Here is a 20,177-nt window from a genome sequence, read left to right as displayed (position 1 = left end):
TTAGACTGCCAGAGGCCCACAGGGCCCAGGAAAGCAGAGCTGAGCACCAGGCCAGGAGCACATGTCCTGCCTCGTCACGGCTGGCCTCCAGCTGGACCTCTGGAGGACCCGGTTCACTAACAGTCTGGGGTGCAGAGCCCTGCTGCTTTAGAACTACCCATCCCCTGGGCTTCCCTGCCCATCTCCAGGCCCCCTGCAAGCCCAGGTTTCCTTCCACAAATCCTCCCCTCCCACAAGGTTTGACTTACAGCATGTCCCAGTGGCAAGCCCCCTGCTTCTCACTCCAACCCTGATTATTCTCCCAGCAGGGCTCAACTGAGGCAGCATGCAGTGAGCGGAAGGACCGACCCATCACCCAGGACAGTGCTCTCTACTAGGTCAGCATCCTGTACCTCCTGGAAGGGGGGTGGGGCTGGACCAGAGGAGGGGCCCCTGCTTAATCTCCCAGGATTGGGTAGGGGGGGCAGGTGCCCCACGGTGCCCCAGAAGGCTTAGGTGGCACACAGTCACCCTATTAAGGAGCCCCGCCTCACAGGGAGAAATGGTTGCTCTCTTCAATCTTCACGTCCTTGACTGCCTCAAGGAGAAGCCTCGGATGGGTGTCAGTCTGTCTGCCTTCCTCTCTAACTCACACTCATCTCCCATTTGAACAGGGTGGGCTGGGCTGTGGTGCAGAGCCCGGGATCACTGAACACTTGATTTCTAGGTTGGCTGTACAATAAAGTGAGGTTGCCTTGGTAACTTTTAAGTTTTGCAAAACGTCAGTGGATGTATAGGAAAATACACAGGAGTTCCCGTCGTGGCGCAGTGGTTAACGAATCCGACTAGGAACCATGAGGTTGTGGGTTCGGTCCCTGCCCTTGCTCAGTGGGTTAAAGATCCGGCGTTGCCGTGAGCTGTGGTGTAGGTTGCAGACACGGCTCGGATCCCGCGTTGCTGTGGCTCTGGCGTAAGCCGGTGGCTGCAGCTCCGATTCGACCCCTAGCCTGGGAATCTCCACGTGCCGCGGGAGCGGCCCAAAGAAATAGCAAAAAAAAAAAAAAGGAAAATACACAGCCCAGGTACAATGTGGATATGGCACAAAATAAAAATTAAAAAAAAAAAAAAAACTCTGGTACACAGATGACGGAAGTTTGTGAGTAACTGCCTCAGCATGTAAATAGCCAAGTCAGATTTCTACCCCATTTGCTACTGAGAAAACTGAGATTCAGTGAGGTGGATTGGGGCAGGGGTCACCTTTTCTCACCTGTGGAACCAGAGAGTCAGCCTGGGACCATGCAGCTCACTTGCAGCTCCACCAGAAAAGCATGGCAAGCCCTGGCGCCCCACCCCTTGCCTCTAGGCCCCGCCCAAAGCCCCGCCCCAACTCACGATGTTCATGAGAGTGAGCAGGTACTTCTGCACGTGCTCCTTCCCGTGGAACTGGACCACAGAGTCGTCCACCCCCAGCAGGACCTCGATGTTGTAGTCGTCGTCGGCAGCGTGCCTGCGTGCCCTCCGCCTGGAGCTGTTGACGTGCTCCTCCAGGATGCCCAGGGCTTGGCTGAGGCTGTCCAGGCTGGCTGGGGGGGCCCCTGGAAGGAGAGAGGACACAGGCTCACCAGGGACACCGCAGCAGGACAGAACCCCACTCAGCTGCAACCCGGCACTTGTCAGCTGCCAGCCTGGCCATCAGCCTGCCACCATCACAGCACCCTGACCCAGGGCATTCCTGTCCCCGTGTCACAGAAGAGCAAGCTGAGGTCCAACAAGGGCAGCAGGGATGTGCCAAGTCAGCTCAGACCCAGCAAGCGTGCAAACCCATAGCTCGGCCACCGAGGAGGCCAGGTCTGGCTCTGGGCAACCAACAGAGAGTCTGGCTAGCTGGTTGGGCAGAGCCAGCTCTTTTCACCCATTCACATGCTTGCTCACACGCTCCCCAGGGTGGCCCAGTGCCAAAGGGCTGGTCTCCCCAATCGTAACCGGGTTCCACAGTATCTTTTCAGATAGCTCCCCTTCTGGAACTTTCTGCTCAGTTCCTGGCTGAACTCAGGCCCCTCATCTCTGCACCAGATCCACCCATTCACCCCCTGGCACCACCACCCTCACCGAACTGTACCGGCCCTTGGTGCCAAGTGCCAAGGAGGTGAGAGGTTGCCTGACTGAATTGTGTAGGGACTAGTACGAGTCCCTTTCATGAAGGCCCCCCCAGAGTCTGCCTGGCAGGAGCTCACCCCGGACCCCACAGGCTGGGGTCTATCTCAGGGGCATAGGCCTGAGAGGCCTTGGCTGAGGGGGCCGGGGGCTGGAGCTCCATCAGGGGCAGGACCCCAGGAGGTCAATGCATCGTCTCACAGCTGCAGCTTCTGCTCCAACTCCCTTCTACTTTCCCACTGACCCGGGCCCACCCTGGACCAGAAACCCTGCCGCTACCTCTCTGGGTTGCAGCTGAGCTGGCCAGGCGCACCTTCAGGATCGCTGGCAGCCACAGACCGCAATGCCCAATAAGCCTTAGTGCCCAAGCCTCTGGAAGCCCCCCACCCCTGCACTGTCCATGCCAGGTCCCTGAGCCCAGGGTCCTGCTCTTCCTTGGCATTCCTGGTGGGGGGGGGGGGTTGTGGCTCAGAGACTCAGGCCCTGGGAAGAACCTAGGAGCTCAGGTTATGGTGACATCATCAACCCTGCAGGGCCCGCAGACCTGCAGCCGAGGGTGGGGCGCCTGCAGCACCACTTCTCTACAAAGACTCTTCTAGAACAATTCTCACTTGCCCCCCCAGGCTCTTGTCTGCCGCATCCTCTGGAAGCATGACACAGTGGGTCAAAGAGGCGCACGACAGACCCTGGAGACAGAACAGCGCTTCTGAAAGCAGAATGGCATCTCACAGGCTCACAGACAGCCGCCACTGGGGTCCTGCCCCACCTGAGTGTATGTCTCCTCATCCGGTGGGGACAACAAGCCTCTTGGATGTGCGCTTTTTAATTTAATTTAATTTGTTTGTTTTCTGTCTTTGTAGGGCTGCACCCTGGAGGTTCCTAATTTGCGCTGCAGCTGCCAGCCTACACCACAGACCCAGCAACATGAGATTCAAGCTGAGTCTTCGATATACACCACAGCTCATGGCAATGCTGGATCCTTAACCCACTGAGTGAGGCCAGGCATGGAACCAGTGTCCTCATGGATGCTAGGTGGGTTCGTTAACTGTTGAGCCATGACGGGAACTCCAGATATGCATTCTTGTTCCCATTTTATAGGCAGGAAGACTGATAGAGCCCTGGCATGGCTGGCAGCAGCTCTGCCCTTTACACCTGCTGTCTGAGCGGTTTGAGGCACAAACCTGCAACCTGGGCAGGGACAGAGACCAAGAAAGAAAGATGGACGTGATGGAGCGGCAGAGGGGGAAGACCTTCACAGAAAAGAGGAGAAAGTCGAGGCCAGGGATGCTTGCCTTCCTGTACCTCCTGGGGTCCTTGCGCCTCCTGCCCCAGCCCTGCAATCCTCCGTGTCCCCCTAGTACGCAGGGCAACCCCCCCCCCCACACACACACATATGCACAGGGCAGGCACTGCCTAGCGTCTCGCCAGAGACAGGATGGCAGCCAGGCAGTGCCCATGCAGAGCTGATGGTTCTGCTGGGCTGCCTGGAGATGATTCAGGGCCATCCTTGCCGCTCCCAGAGGAAACACTGGCTACTTAAACCTGACAGGGGGGTTGAGGGATTGCTACTCTATTTTTACACATTTATTTCTTTGCATTTCCAACAAGCTGGGACAGCTCACCTTCAGAACCACCTTGGGAAGCAGAAAGATGGCAATTTCCATTAAAAAAAAAAAACAACAAAAACTCTTCCCCGGGGAAGAGGCTGGATGTTACCTCTGCCCCTGTCAAGCCCGGGGTCACTGACAGGTGGTCCCTGGGCAAAACCAGACCACAGGGGTGCCTGTTAGGGCCATGTGGTGTTTAAAAAATACTCTATTTGGTTGACAGTATTTCAAAATTGGGAGATTTTATGTTAAAATCTAGAATAGCCTCTTAAGAAATTACGAAGTGGAGTCACTATAGTTGGTGGGAGTGGGGGTTTATACTGAGTCGTAGGGTGATAGCTGTGCCTGGAGACAGGACACAGGGGCACTTGGTTCCCAGGCCACCCTTGCTGCCGCCCTCACTGCCTACTTGGCCCCTTAAAGTATCAGTGTCCCTTCCCCCAACCCCCAACCCAATAATTCCCCCAAACAGCGACCCCTCCTGATGTTCTCTGTTGGAGGGGGAGAGTGCAAGGCTGCCGTCAGCTGGGGCCTCCTGGGGTACTTCTTCTGGCTGCTTTTGCCGATCAAGCACAGCTTTAACTAAACTGTACGTCACATGTCCATTAAAAACAACAATGTATGGAGTTCCTGTCGCGGCACAGTGAAAACAAATCCGACTGGTATCTTTTTCATGGGCAACTGCAGAGATTTTAGTTCTTGGAATTCCCTGTGCTGGAGGGACCCTTCTAGATGGCAGCTGGGGCTCTTTTTGCTCATGTCTCCGGCAAAAGACACCACAACAGGAAGCTTCCAAAAGCTGTCCCTAGCTTTAGAGTCTCTCCAGGGGATGGGACAGAATCCCTCACAGAGTTAATCAACAACCCATGGAGAGGGCAGAATAAGGGGAAGCAGAATTGCATCCAGGGAATCCTGAAGCACCCGAAGCACCTGCTCTCCAGGGGAATAAGTGGGTCACAGCAGCCAGGTTCACCAACGGCCCCTGGATCACAGGGCCCTGCCCGCAGTCCGCTGCCCTTGCAGCTGGTGGTGGGGTGGGGTACATGCACAGCCCTTCACAGTGATCAACCTCCACCCCCTCCAGCAGCCTTCTGATCCCCATGGCAACAAGAAGGAGCCTCACCACCCTCATTACTGTCCCCATTTTAGCATCAAGGGACCCCAGGACCAGAAAGATGTAGTGATTCAGACAAGTCACACTGCAGAGGAGGGGCTGGTATGCAGCCCGAGTCATAGCATCCAAAATTGTTAACGTGCCCCAGAGTGGCCACTGTACTTCACCGGCACCAAGCGGTGGCGTGGAGACGTCTGAATTCACAGAAACAAGCACATTTAGGCAGTTCCTGTCGTGACTCAGTGGTTAACAAACCTGACTAGTATCCATAAGGACGGGGGTTTGATCCCTGGCCTCGCTCAGTGAGTTAAGAATCCGGTGTTACCGTGAGCTGTGGTGTAGGTCGCAGATGCGGCTTGGATCCCGTGTTGCTGTGGCTGTGGTGTAGGCTGGCAGCTACAGCTCCGATTAGATCCCTAGCCTGGGAACCTCCATATGCCGTGGGCGTGGCCCTAAAAATACAAAAAAAAAAAAAAGAAAAGACACAAGCATGTTTATTCTGGAGAAGAGAAACTGCAGTGTCCCAAGTCTATAAGTGCTGTGTGAGCACCATGTGGCAAGTGTCAGCTCTACAGGTCCAAGGGTAACTGGATGTTTGTTGTCCCTGTGCAAACCCCAACCCAGGCCTTTGCTGCATTGGCCTCCTCTGGCTGCTCTTACTGCTGCTGCTGCTCCTTCCCAAATTGAGCCCTTCCACCAGGCCCAGCAGGAGCCCCCCAAAAGGTCCAGAGGGAAGGAGGCCTGCAGCCCTTGTTGCCGGAGCCCCACTGCCTCCGTATCAGACTTGGATGCGTTTGGCTCCCATCTGCCTCCCGCACGGGGCTAGCTGAACACCCACAAGGGGAGGAGGTGCACGGATCCTGGAGAAGCTACCACTCAGTGATGGGGAAGAGTGCTGTCCCCTCTCCCTGGAATGATCTTCCCTCGTTCCTCATTGGACCTACTCCCTGTCACCCTCCAGGTGTCAGCTGAAATGGCCCCTGCTCAGGGGAACTTGCTTCATTTCATCCTAAATTAAAATAGGCTCTCCCTTGGAGTTCTGGTTGTGGCTCAGTGGGTTAAGAACCCACCATCCTGTCCATAAGGATGCAGGTTCGATCCCTGGCCTCGCTCAGTGGGTTATGGATCCCGTGTTGCCTCAAGCTGTGGTGTAGGTCGCAGACGCGGCTTGGGTCTGGTGTTGCTGTGGCTGTGGCGTAGGCTGGCAGCTGCAGCTCTGATTTGAACCCTAGCCTGGGAACTTCCATATATCACAGGTGCAGCCTTAAAAAGACAAAAAAGAAAAAGAAATAAATAAAATAGGCTCTACTCTCCCATACTGGCTCCCTGAGAGCATCCTCTTTTCTCTGTTATGGAATGCACCACCACTTGCAGCTCGAGTCTCACTTGTGAATTTGCCTGGGCATTAACTGTCTTCTCCCCAGTGGGCAGAGGCCACCCCCCCCCCAGAAGACAGCGACCAACGGTCTGGTGTGCCTCGGTTTCCCCAGGAACCACGGGCTGTGAGGGGCAGGGAGGGAGCACAGGGCCAGTGGTGAGGAGGCAAGGGTCCCCTTGGAAGCTGGGAGCTGGGCTGGAAGGAGAGGCAAGTATAGCGGGGCCAGGAAGCCCAGGCTGGGGTGGGGGGAGCAGGGAGCAGGAGCAAAAAGTGAGGTGACTGGTGGAGGAAGAGGAGCTGGCACAAAATCCTGCTGTAAATTACTTATACCAGGCGTGACTAAAACAAAATGACCCAGCAAGAGTTAGAACAAATGGGGCAAAGAAAGTGGTACCATGTAATTGCCAACACCAAGAAACCAGGTGGAACGATGTTTACGAGATAAAATATAATCCAGGGCATTAAAGGGACAAACTGATAACAATTCATTGAGAAAATATAAAAGATGTGAGACTTTATTCACCTAACAGAGCTTCAACCTGATACAAGGAGAAGCAGGCAAAGCCACCGTTCGTCTACATGCATTAATTATAGTAGTATTATTTATTAGAATGCATTTATTCTAGAAAACAACAGATGAGTTAGAGCAAACATTAGGGAGGGCTGTAGAGAATTTGAATTACTAAAACAACCTAAAGTTGAAGCACACCCAGAACAAGGTCCAAATCTGACTGTACATCAGGACAAAAAGAAAACTCAAAAATCATGTCCACACCTCTATCACAGAAAAAACTCAGAGAAAACAAGAAAGAAAGCCCTTAAGCCCTACACACCAGAAATTAAAAATACAGTTCTAATAAGCCTAGACTAAATAGAGAACATAAATTCTAATTGTTGGCTCAAGTAGAAGACCTGAATAAACCTTAGGAGAAATTGAAAAAGCAGTCCAAGGGAAAAAAAAAAAAAACTCAGAAGGATTTTATGGAAGGGTTTTACCAAACCTACAAGGAATAAGTTTATCCTCATCTTACATAGAGTCAGTGCGCAAAGATCAATACTTTTCTTGTACATAAAGTAACCAGCTAGGAAGGAGAATGGGGAAAAAAGGGCTTATCAACTCTGCCAACAAACCCCACAAAATGTGCAGGAACAAACAAAAATAATCCATGTATACAGACCACACAAAGAGTAATATAATATAGTCAAAGCTCTCCCAACAAAACAAAAGAGGACTTCAGTAAATGGAGACACAACAACACTCTCCTGGAATGCAAGCTGGTTCTCCTCCAGATCAATCTATAAAGTTAACACAGTCTCCCTCCCAACACTGGATTCAAATCCAACAGAATAATTCCAAAATTCCACTGGAAGATGCCATATGAGAGACTAGCCAGAAAGATAGTGGGAAAGGATGCTAAGAAGGGCATACTTACCTTTCCAGTGCACAGAACACGTACAAAATACCATTTATTAGATCACAGTGGTTCGAGCGTCATGAAAGACAGATGAGCAGAACAGAACAGCAAGTCTGAAGAGGGAGCCAAGCACATGAAGGGGCCTCTGGGTAAAAATGGCACATTGAACACACACATCTGATTGTGCTCCTCCCTGGGATCCCATTACAACTTTAGTCAACGGAGTCTTTTCTTGTTAAATCACAAGCCTACAAGGACAGGAAGAGTAGGAGAGGAAAACATAACGACAGAACCTTTGGAGGCTGGAAAGCAGATGGCCACGTGGTGATGGACTTTGTGTATCTAAAAAGCTGGCTAAGACTCTTCCAGAGCCAAGGCTCTTGGAGTCTGCATCGCGGACTCCTCTGAGGGCACCCAGTACCTTGGGAAGTGGGCTAAAGGGTGGACTGAAATAAGTAGGACTAGTTGATACCAATGTCAAAGGCCCTCCACATACCCTGTGCCCTAGTAACAGCCCAGTAACTAGCACTGCACTGGTCTGGACACTCGTTCTCTCTCAAAATGCTGGAAAAGAGGGTCTCTGGGATGTGTGCTGCAGGCCCCAGATGTAGTTGAGAGTGTAGGTACCAGGCTAAAAACAGGAGGATGAAATGCATGCTGAGACACCAGCCTGCATCTACAATTCACTCCTAGAACGCTGGTGGTCAAGGCTTTCCCCTCCTCCAGGCAGGAAATTGGGAGGAGGTGTCTCCAGGGAATCTGAGCAAACAGAGACCAAAGGGCAATATCACTGACCTCCTGCATTGAGCTCCCAGTCACCTCTTTTGTTGCCCGACTTTGCACATGAGCAGCCAGCCAAGGATCAGCAGCTCTTCGGGGTTAAGCCCCAGACACAACACCAGAGGCCCAGGTGAAGTCCAAGAGTCAAAATGAGGGCAACAGAGATTACCTGGGAAGGTGTGGAAGCATATCATGAGTCACCCCTGAGAGCCCAAAGAAAAAACTGCACCCTCTAAACAAGAACAAAATGGGAATGAGCAAAAGGGTTCGTTGAAATTAAAACCATTTCAGCCAAAATAATAAACTCAGAGGAAGGACTGGGAAGATAAAGTTGACTCATCTCCCAGAGAGTAAAACAGTAAGACTAAGAGACTTGAACCATCAAGAAAAAGGATAAGAAAATTGGAAGCTAGACCAGAGGCGTATCATCCATATAACTGATGCTCCAAACAGAGAGGAGAGAAAACAGAGAGGAAAGAATCAAGGAAATTATTCAAGAAAATGTCCTACAACTGAAAGGTGCTTCCAGCCTGAAAGGGCTCAGCTAGCATCCAACATAGTAGATGAAAACAGATCTGCACCACGGCAGCCCCATGACATTTCAGAAGACAGGGAAGATCCTACAAACTCCACGGAGAATCAAAAGAGGCTGGGGGAAGCAGTTACAGAAGACGTCATAAAGGATTGGAGGCACAGTGGCTTGAGAAGTCCCCAAACCAGCATTTGGATTAGGAAAACACGGAGCAAAGCCTTCAAAATTTCTATGCCCAGTCAAGTTCTCCATCGAGGGTGAAAGACATTTCCAGATAAGTTCTCTGAATTTTTTATCTGTTCAGCAGCTCTTCGAAGCTACTGAAGGATGTGATCCTTCAAGACACAAGAGGCAACCAAGAAAGTAGAAGACGGGGGATACAGGGAGCAGGACATCCAACACGAGAGATGAGGAGGAATCCCCTGGAGGATGGAGGAGAGGGATCCCAAGGTGATCCCAAGCTCTGCAGAACTGAAGGGCAGCTGGGCCACTCTGCAGCAGGGTGACCCAGCACACAGCCCGTCACTATTAAGACCCCCACTTCCAAAGGCCATCTGAACCTGAGGACACAATACCCAGGAGAACTTGGCCCAGATTCTCAACGGTTCTTGACTTGTCTTGATCTCATGTGTCAATGAGGGCCTCTCCCTGCTGGCTCTGCTGAGGACACCCAAGTCACTCACAAACGTTTTCACTTTTCCCTGAGAGCGGCCATGGGCTCAGAAATAGAAAGGACAGCGCAGTTCATGCTCACCGACCGGACTTCCTCAGCACGTCCAGCGCCTGGTCTACACCTCAGTCTTGCCAGGCACCTGACTCTGTTTCCCAAGACTCACTTGTGACCTTGCTCTCGAGTCCCCCAGAAAGGGCCTTGTCGCCTCCCAGAGAAGCAGGAGTCAGACCAAGAGCAGGGAGTGTTCTCCTCACCTTTTCCTGCAGCCTGTGCCCAGCAGGGGTGGAGCTACCCTCTCCTTGGACCGCTGGTGTGTGCTTCCCTCCTTTCTCCTTTTTGTTATCAATCACCTTTGACAGTCACTTAGATGTAAATTTTATTTATTTATTTATTTAGTCTTTTTGCCTCTTCTAGGGCCGCTCCCGCGGCATGTGGAAGTTCCCAGGCAAGGGGTCCAATCGGAGCCACAGCCACCAGCCTACGCCACAGTCACAGCAACGCAGGATCCAAGCTGCGTTTGCGACCCACACCACAGCTCATGGCAACGCCGGATCGTTAACCCACTGAGCAAGGCCAGGGATCGAACCTGAAACCCCATGGTTCCTAGTCGGATTCGTTAACCACTGCACCTCGACAGGAACTCCTAGATGTAAATTTTAAACAGCTGATCAAATACTAAAATAGTAAGTGAGATTAGTAAGTGACAAGGTAGCAATTCAAAAGTGGGCGGCTTGGTAAATGGTAGAAGTGGAGTAGGTGTGGACAGCCTGGCAGTCTGGCACTACCGACTCAATTATGTGTAAGAGTACCTGGTGGCGCAGTAATTTCACTCAGGTCCACATCCTAAAGACCGGGTGTCTAGAGGATATCCCAGTCCCCTCCCTGGACTGATTGTTGTCTGGTGAGCCATTTTCCCCTCCCCTGGACTAGGCGTGCGGATGGGTAAGCTAGGGAGGCAGCAGAGAGCTGCTTGGGGAGGTTGGGGGAGCTGCCGGCAACCATGGTGGCATCAGTGGGCGACAGAAGAGGTGAACGCGGCAGGTACGCCCCACACAGTGCTACTCAGAGGTGTGGAGTTTGACATCCACACTCAGGGACTCACAGAGTGCTGCGTGCAAACAGGAAGCAAGAGATGACAGACAATGTTGCACACTTTATGTCATTAGAAAACAAACCCAGACAGGGAGCAACACTGATTTTGCAAAAATATACACTCACAAAAGGATCCCCCCCGATTACCTTAGAATGATTGCCCATTGCCAGGGAAAAGGAGAGGGCCGGTTGTGAAAATACAGAGTTTCCTTTTTTTTTTTTTTTTTTCCTTTTCTTTTTTATAGCTGCACCTGAGGCTTATGGAAATTTCCAGGCCAGGAACCGAATTAGAGCTGCTGCTGCAGACAGCATGAATCCCAGCTACATCTGTAAGCTATGCCACAGCTTATAGCAATGCCGGATCCTTTACCCACTGAGGGAGGCCAGGGATTGAACCCATATCCTCACAGAGACAATGTCAGGTCCTTAACCCACTGAGCCACAATGGGAACTTCAGTTTCCTTGTTTTTTTTTTTTTTAATTTTTATTTTTTTAATGAGGTTGGGACAACTGGTTAGATAAAAGAGGAAAGGATCAAATCCTGATCCTACGTCTTAAGCCAAAACTAATTCCAGATGGATTGGTGACCTGGGATGATGAAAATGAAGTCCTAAAAGTGCTAGAAGAAAATTCAGCTAAACATTTCTTCATGATCTCCATGTCAGGCAGCCTGTGAACTCCAAAGTCAAAGAGCTTCCCAGGTCCCCTTGGGATGGCCCATTGTCCATGAGCAGTTTTCACACCCCTGGCCTCTGCTGGGCAGGCATGTGGGTGGATGGACATGCTTGCTGAGGGCCCTGCTACCGTCCAACTCATCAGGCGTGTGGAAGAGAACCACATACTCTTCCTTCCCCAGTGCTCAGGAACCCCTGAAGCTTGAACCCCTGCACCTGCCCTGCAGAGCAGGAGCTGCTATGTTGTGAAGAAGGGGAGAGCGACACTCATGGAACTAGACCGGGGCCAGAGGGCCAGCCCTGCTTTCCTGCTGCAACTGCCGTGGGTCCCGAATCCTGGGCACCAGCAGCCTGGGGAAGCACGCTGGTTCCCCACCCAGGGGAGGTCATCTCGAGGAAAGTCATCCTTTCCATTTGCTAACGACTGAGAGACAAGCCCTCCACGACTGCAAATTCCCCTAAAGATGATCATTAAGATAAAATACGTTTATGTGGAAGCATAATCAGGACACGGCAAAAGCCCCGTTTGGAAGCAGGCAGGCTCTTTGGAGGCTCTGGGAAGCAGAAAGAGGCTCAGCCCCACAGGGGCCATCAGCACAGAGTCCCACTGGTGAGCTTTATTAAAAGCAGCTCATTAGGATTATTTCATCCCAGCCCTTTATAACTTTATTACCGAATCAGAATTAATTTTTGCAGCTCTGGCAGGCACAGATCATCCAGTGTCATTTTTATGACTCGAGGTGGAAGGGAAGAGTGGGGAGGGGTTCCTGGGGCCCAGCCAGCCCCTCGTCAACACCGGTCCATCAGCGCCGCATCTGTAACAGCTGCACGGAACCTCAGAGACAAGAGCTGGAAGATGCATAAATTGTCTGGATTCCCAGCCTGCTTACCCTTCCAGGCTTCTGGGAGGAAATAGGAACTCTTGAGAAGGGGAAAGGAAGTGTCCCCAGGGTGTGGCCCCCCCCCCCGCAAGGGATGGGGTGACTGATGCACTTCGGGGGTGGACACAAAACACCCCGACCACCCAGCACCTCCCTGCCATGCTGGAGGTGAGCGGAGCCACCCAGAGCTGAGCTGAGTGTGACCCTTCCCTTTTCTTTTTTTTTTTTTTTTTTTTGTCTTTTTTGTCTTTTTGCTATTTCTTGGGCCACTCCCGCAGCATATGGCGGTTCCCAGGCTAGGGGTCGAATTGGAGCTGTAGTCTCTGGCCTACGCCAAAGCCACAGCAACGCAGGATCCGAGCCGCGTCTGCGACCTATACCACAGCTCACGGCAACGCCGGATCGTTAACCCACTGAGCAAGGGCAGGGACCGAACCTGCAACCTCATGGTTCTTAGTCGGATTCGTCAACCACTGCGCCACGACGGGAACTCCCCCTTCCCTTTTCTATGTGATGCTCTTTGATTTTCCTCTGGGGACCACTGACTCTCCCCACTCCACACGGCTCAGGGGAACTAAGTGCCCTGAACTCCCAGCTCCAGGAGCGCCCGCACGGCCCAGGCAGGCCAGTGAAACCCAACGCCAAGCATTTATTGGAGTGTCTGGGAAGACACACTCTCTTCTCTCTCTGCAGGGGTGGCTGGGCTGTTCGAAGTGAGCTGGGGCGCTGGGCGCCACCTCCTCCCAGGAGAAGCACAGTCAAGCAATGACAGGAATAGGTGACATCCTTAAGGGCCTGATTTTAGCTGTGCCCGAAGCTGACCCTCCAGCTCTTTGAGGTGATTCATTTGGATGTCTGAGTGGAAACCATTAAGAGTCCTAACACACAACACCCAGGGTCTGGCTAGGCCCCCACAGATACACATCCTTGGGACATGAGGTGCCTGCCAAAGTGCTGAGGCCACTGAGGTTAGGTCCAGACCGGTGGGGCCTCTCTGAGTGACCAGGAGCTCGGAGAAGCAGGACCCGGGGCCGGCATCCAGAGCCCTCACACGGAAGGTCCCAAACACCCTTGACTGGATCTGTGTTCTGTACCAGCTGAATGGTCTGGGCCCCTCTGCACCTGCCCGCTCCCCCGAACCCCGCTCCAGCCGGCTTCTAAAGGCCACCCAGCCCCACAGATGCAACCAGGCCCCAGGGGGCTGGGACTGAGACCCCTGCCCTGGCCAGTGCCTGCAACCAGCCAAGGCAGGGCAGGTCCCAAACGCCAGCCTCAGCCTCCAGGTCACCAAACAGCCTCCCTGCAGGTGTTCAGCCGAGGGAAGGGAAACTGGCCCCGAGGTACCGCCTCACTGCCACTCACCAGCACGCGGCAGCCAGATGGCGGGATACAATGGAAAGACTAGCAGATCGTTTAATGAAAATATTTACTGTGAACTTCAGAACAAAACACAGACACCCACAGGTCCCAACAGAAGGGAGGATTCCCTGGGATCTCGTTCTGAATGTAGGGGAAGTGGGAGGCTGGCAAGGAGGATGCTGACGGCCAGCGTCGAGGGCCTGTGGTCCTCGGTTTCTGCCTGTGCACAGCTTGTATGAGTGCGTCACAGGCAGGGAAATCCCTGTCACCAGCCCCATACGTGCTCCCGAGTCCCAAATTTGGACATGAGGCAGCCTCCCAGGCGTCACTCCCGGAAGGCTCTCAGGCACCGCACTCGCAGGGCTCCAGGGCTGAGGGCCTCCTCCACCCCCCTCCCCACTCCTCCCCTCGCACTGCCCACCTCAGGTCATGCCACCCAGGCCCCCACCAGGAGCAGGGCCTGCTTCTCCCCCACCTATAAAGCCAGCCCAGCCTCATCCTAAGGGTCTCTGAACCTTTCCCCCACCCCCATTCCTCTGCCACAGCCCTAGCTCACGCCTCCAGCAGGAACCAGCTGCTGTCTTTGGATTCTCCAAATCTAAGTTCTACGGTATTTCTCTCCAGCTGCCAACCTGTTTGTCCTATCGGGCCCTTCATCTTCTCGGGTATACCAAGCCCTGTGCCATGCAGGGTGGTGGTCTCGGTGCTTTGAGAGGGTTCTGGTGCCAAGAGATGCAGCAGGTGCAGGATGCTGCCCAGCGCTGCTCAAGGAAGAATCTCTTCTGCCAGGCCATGACTGAGACGCAGGAACTCTTGGCAGCCTGACCACGCCCCCTCCTGCAGCCTGGGAGATGGTCCCCTGTTCCCCTGCCACCTGCTCTACCCCTCCTGGCCCCACCTGGAGCCCGGCACACAGAGGGGCTGGTGCTGGGACTGTAGCATAGGCCACATTGCAGCACCAAACCACCTTCCTGAGAGGGAGAATTCTCCAGACACCCTCATCGGAAGTGATGAAAAAGACTATTGAAGATGAAAATGGCATTGGTGACATGGGGCTTTATGGGCATCCCTTATTTATTCATCACAGCAGCCCTGTGGAGCAGTAATGCACTTCCGCTTACACAGATGGAGGGACAAGCCCAGGAAGACTGCCCTCCGGCTGCCACCTTGGATGGGCAGCAGGTAAGGTGTCTGACTCCAGAATCCGGCTCAGCCCATCACAGCCAAGCCTCTGAGAGTGCCACTGGAAAACAGCTGCCCTGGGGCTGGTAGCCAAGAGGCAATTAAAAGTGCATGTGGGGGGTGGGGTGGGGGATGTCTGCCATCAAGGGACCTTGTCCTAGAGCCACACCCGACATGACCCTGAGGCACAAAGACCCAGTTTCAGCCTGCGGTTTGGGGGACTAATAAGCACAGGAAGACGTGAGGCCACACTTCTGCGACAGTATAATGTAGCCTGGGCTGCCCAGCTCCCCTGCCCTCCTCCCTCTGTATTGCTGGTGTCTTGCTGTCGATTCTGGATGTTTGAAACAAGAGTGTGTGCTGGACCATCGGAGGGAGACACTGAGGGCCCGTTTTCAGGGCCATCACACTCAGCAGTGCCCTGCACTACTCTGGGGGTAAGCGATGCCCTTCACATGGACTCCGCCCTGGAGTGCGAGCCCTGGGAGGGGCCAGGGCAGGGGGCCCTTGCTCTTTCAATCCTTTCCATGCACCGAGCAGGAAAACGGACACAGAAATTCCCAAGATCCCACACGGGGGCAACTCTGAAGCACAGTGGTTTCTGACAAAAGAGATGGCCGGCCGCCTGCTCTTCCTCACGTCTGTCCCTGTGCAGAGCCTACTCAAAGTGCAGAGCTGGTGACCAGGCAGCCCTGCCACCCCCCGTGCCTGGGGCCAGAATGGCAGTGAGGGGCCCTGGTGGCCGAGGCCTCTTGACTGACACTGGGGGAGGCCCACAGGACTCTCCACACCCACTGCCTCTGGGTGGGCAAGGGACACCTGGTCGACGGGCCCTGGGTCTGTCCGGAGAAGCACCGAACTCACGGTGACGCTCTGCATCTCAAGCATTCCTGGAGCCCTAGCCCCCAGCCTCCCACCGAGTGCCAGGCTCTAGGCAGCTCTCCCTCTCAGATAGGCCTTGCCTTCCTCTCTTGTCTTTCCAGCCCTTCTCAACCCTCTGCCAGCAGGAGACCCACCCCTGTATAGGTAAATCCTAAAGGGCAGACCAGGGGGATGGCACAGAGAGGCCCCCCGTTCAGCCCGCCGTGGGCCCCAGCCACATTGCCCAGCCCTGCAGACACCGGGTTTTCCTACCATTTGTCTTCCTGTGTGAGCTCAGGGGGGTTTGGAAGCCTGTGGGGCTGGTGGTGGGGAACACTGATTAGCCCTGCTGGACCCCACACGTCCCTGTCCCATGACGCCTCCTGTAAGGCCACGGCCTGTAGTCCCCCAGGACGAGGAAGGAAGCCCCTACTCCCTGGAGACCTGGGGCTGCCGGGCCTCCAGAGCAGCCACTCCCCGTGCTCCCCACACAGCAGCAAGCCTCCCATCAGACCACAGTGTTGACCAGGCTTAATTTGATCAGCCGTATCTACGAAGGGAGGAAACGAGAAATCAGAGCGAGTGCTGAATGCTGTAAATTTAATCCGTGACACAGCCTCACATGGGCCTTTCCTAAGAGACTAGGGGGTGGGGGACAGGGGGATGCACTCCAAGCCTGAGTGCCACCAATGGCCCAGGGCCAGCTCACCAGGCCTCTGGCTGTCCTGGACACCCCAAGGGCACCAGAGGACAGGCTGGTGGCTGGGCAAGCAGAGACTAAGAATCATCGTGTTCTACCTGAAAAGGTACGTGGTTTCCTGATTTAAAAGCAGATGTGGGAGTTCCCGCTGTGGCTCAGCAGGTTACAAACCCAACTAGTATCCATAAGGATGCAGGTTTGATCCCTGGCCTCACTCAGTGGGTTAAGGATCCAGCATTGCCATGAGCTGTGGTATAGGTCGCAGATGTGGCTCAGATCCCTCATGGCTGTGATCTAGACCAGCAGTTGCAGCTCCAATCTGACCCCTAGCCTGGCCTCCATATGCCACGGGTGCAGCCCTAAAAAGCAACCAAAAAAAAAAAAAAAAAGGCAGATGTGACCCAGTCAGGGTCTGCGCATGTCAGCTCCTGGACCACGGAGCTCCTGCCTGGTACTGCTGGGCCCTGGAGCCATCGTCACAGCTAGCTCTGCACACAGACACCAAGAGGGCTGCTGGGGCCTGCTGCTGGCATCTCCTGCTGCACTAAGTAAAGAAGGCCCACCAGCCCGGCCTGCCCCAGCCCACCCACCTGCCTCCTTCCACTGGCTGCTCCAGCCCTGAAGCTCAACATATCTCGCTCCCTGGAGCAGAAATACCCTCCCCAGAGTGCCTGGCCAGCGACCTGCTATCTGCCTGGCAAATCCTGCTCTTCCTCCAAGGTCTGGTCCTGACTTTCCAAACAGGGACGTTCCTGACTGCCTGCCCCTCCCCATGCCCTCCACCAGGCTGGGTTAGTGGCTCCTTCCTGGCCCCCCTAAACCCATGTTTTCATTCATTCACTTGTTGGTTCACTCCTGCCACGTCCCTCTCACCCGCAGCATCACCTCCATCACAGCCCTTGGGGCTACGGCCCCGTCACACACTTGCCAACTTGCTCTCACTCGTTCTCCAACACACATCCACACGCGTGCAGGCTCACACTCTCACGTACTCATCACTCACCCACACTCACACACACACACACATGCTCATGCATAACACACACTCTCTACAGGGAATTCCTGCAAGACCAATGCCCCTGTGACCCCTCTCCAGTCTCCAGACACCTACCTGGGGCTTGGCCAAAAAACAATCAATAAGTGGGGGCCCAAACCATGTATCCTATCCATTGGATACATGGAAAATGACTGTTAGCCTTATGCAACTTCTGAACAAAGCAAGACCATGAGGGCCGGAGGGGCTGCAGGTGTGGGAGTGACATTTCTGTATTTCCTCCGCCAGAAAGTTGTGGGCAACCCTGTGTTGGATTCTTTCCTGGCTGTTGTTCACCAGAGTGGAGCACAGGGGCGGCCAGGAGGTTAGGGGTCGGGTGGGTGCTGCTGCTGCTGACCTTCCCCCTCCTCCTGGGAGAGCTGTTGCCATGGCTCCCGGCCCATCCTGACAGTCGGCCCATCCTGACAGCCTGCAGGAACCGTCTGAGACCACACCTCTGGCCCCAGCCAGGGGCTATATCACACCAAAGCGACCCTCACTGGGACCTTCCAGCTTTCAGGGTCCCGGTCACAGGGATTCGGTGCCTGTCCAGCCAGCAGGTGGCTAGGCAGGGTTCGTCACATTGTCCCCCTTTGCCCTCTTTGACCCAGACACACCTGGTTTACATATTAAACATAGAGAAATGGTCTGCGTTTCCAGAAAGAAATATGCTCTCCCATTTTTCCTGGAAACAGGAGGCCCTCTTGGCTTATCTTTTGTTTTTTTCACTCTTAACGGAGAAATACTTTGCTCTCCTAAGAGAAGCTGTATGGGAGTGCGGCCTCTGGGTGAGGGGGTACAGGGGGTGGGGGGATGGGGAAAGCAAGAAAAAGCCAATGGCTTGGAGGGTGTAGGTCCCTGTTGCTAAAACTTATGTTTGTCAAGAAGCCTGAAATCGGGATGAGCATGTCAAGCGTCTGGTCTTTAGATATCAGAAAAAAATTTAAAAATAGTGTGAGCCATGCGCTGCCCAGAGAAATGAGTCAAAGCTGGCCTCCCAGGTCCATCTGTGCCCTTGGCTCCAGACCTGGCATGCCCATTTCTCAAGGACCCCTCCTGCCTGCCTGGGGAGCCTGTGGGATGGTCAGGTTCTGACAAGCTGGGGTGAGAGGACTTCCCACAGCCCCATGGTGGCTGAACCTTCCTGGGCTGAAGGTCACACCCACTATTTCCTGGAGTCCTGGTTTACCAGGTCCTGGTGGCTGTGATATGTCATAGGATCATCATGCAAGAACCTAATAAACACCTGCCGGTTATCCACAGAGCAACAAACAGTGTGTCCCAGGCGGCTCCTCTTGGGGGAAATGGCATCTTGGTTCAGTCCCACACACACAGCTGAGGAATCAACCAACATCATATTTGCTTGATGTCCTTCACATGTAAAGTGTTCCTTCAAGTCAATAAGAAGAATCCCAGCAACCCCAAAGGAAAATGGGCACGTGGTATGAATGGAAAGGTCTCAGAAAAGAAAATCAAGCAGTTTTATGTATGTGAAAAGATGCCCAATCTCACCCTTAATAAAATAAATACGTGAGTCAGATGGCCCAAATTAAAATGTGTGGGTCAGGGGTATGGGCTGGTAGAAATATATCCCAGAGTGGTGAGAGAGGGAAGCCATAAGTAGGGTGTGGCATGGAAGGCCAAGGAGAGAAGCCACTTGAGAGCCACACTGTGTGAAGGACATGGCAAGCATGATGGCTGCCCTGTTCTTCAGAGCTGCCCTGGCTTCTGTAAGGAGGTGGAAAGGGGCAGGGGGTGGGTACAGCCAGTGGCCAAGCACACAGAGGGCTGAGAGGCAGCGTCTCTGCTGTGATGGGACACAGGGAGTGGGGGTCTGAGCTGGGCACTCCGCTACCCAGGGAAGCCCTTTGCTGCAGGGGGAACCTTGGGAGGAGTCCTGTGGAGGTGGGGAGGCCTGAGGCTCCTGCAGGGACCCCCAAAGACAGATACCCTCTAGGCACCTGAGTATGAGGGGTCTGTGCCCAAAGAGAGGGTGGGCTGAAGGGCAGTCTGGGGTTCTGGGTGTATGTAAGCCTTGGGATTTGCCTTTGGGATTGTGCAAGGGGAAAGCTATCAGGGTGACTGCAAACAGGCAGACAGACCATGAGAAGCACCATTACTGACTCCTGCCCCCACCCAGGAGTCTGTCCAGGCACCAGCCAGCCGACCTATCCTCTCCAGGCCTCCAGCAGGAGGGGCCAGGGCTCCCTCTACCACCCACAGTCCAAGGCCGGCTAGGGTGTGAGATGGGAGGACCCCCAGGTCTGGGCTCTCTGTCCAGGGCAGTCACTTCCTTGCATCTGTCTGATGCCTCTCAGAGCAGCAAGTGTGCCCACAGCTAGAGCACCCACTGGACATGTCTGGGTCTGCCAGCCCCACCCTTGGCACCAACCGGATTCCAAACAACCAAACCCAGGTGGCATTCATGGCACCGCCAGTCTGACCCTGAGCACCTACAAGAGACCCCAGGGGTGGTGCCTTCATACCTGTGTCTGGTTCAACACCTATGACCATTCAACCTTGTACCCCTTCCAAGGGATGGAGTAGGATAGTTACACAGGTAGTTGTAGGAGTCCCCGTAGGGGACCACAGATGGCAAGGGAAACCCAGGGAACTTTGGGAGACCACGGGGAGTTAACAATCGCTCTAGAAAGCCATCAGAATGAAGCAGCCTTGCTTAACTATAAAACCATAAATAAAAGCATGAGATATGCCTCAGGCCATCAAGTGAAAGATAAAAATGCAGCCCGCCTTCAAGTTCAG

General features: G+C 53.9%; 1 protein-coding gene across 2 annotated transcripts in view; it reads right to left on the bottom strand.

Annotated features, from left to right (window-relative positions):
• Window positions 1-20,177, bottom strand: part of ADAMTS2 (ADAM metallopeptidase with thrombospondin type 1 motif 2) — a 223,979-nt gene that overhangs the window by 81,013 nt on the left and 122,789 nt on the right. For both annotated transcript variants that reach the window (XM_021084334.1, XM_003123651.6), the window contains one exon: window positions 1,372-1,574. In XM_021084334.1, the coding sequence (XP_020939993.1) occupies window positions 1,372-1,574 (203 nt within the window). The remainder of the gene's footprint in view (window positions 1-1,371; window positions 1,575-20,177) is intronic.

Source organism: Sus scrofa, chromosome 2 (assembly GCF_000003025.6).
Source record: "Sus scrofa isolate TJ Tabasco breed Duroc chromosome 2, Sscrofa11.1, whole genome shotgun sequence".
Taxonomy (NCBI): domain Eukaryota; kingdom Metazoa; phylum Chordata; class Mammalia; order Artiodactyla; family Suidae; genus Sus; species Sus scrofa.
This window is presented reverse-complemented; position numbering and strand designations above follow the sequence as displayed.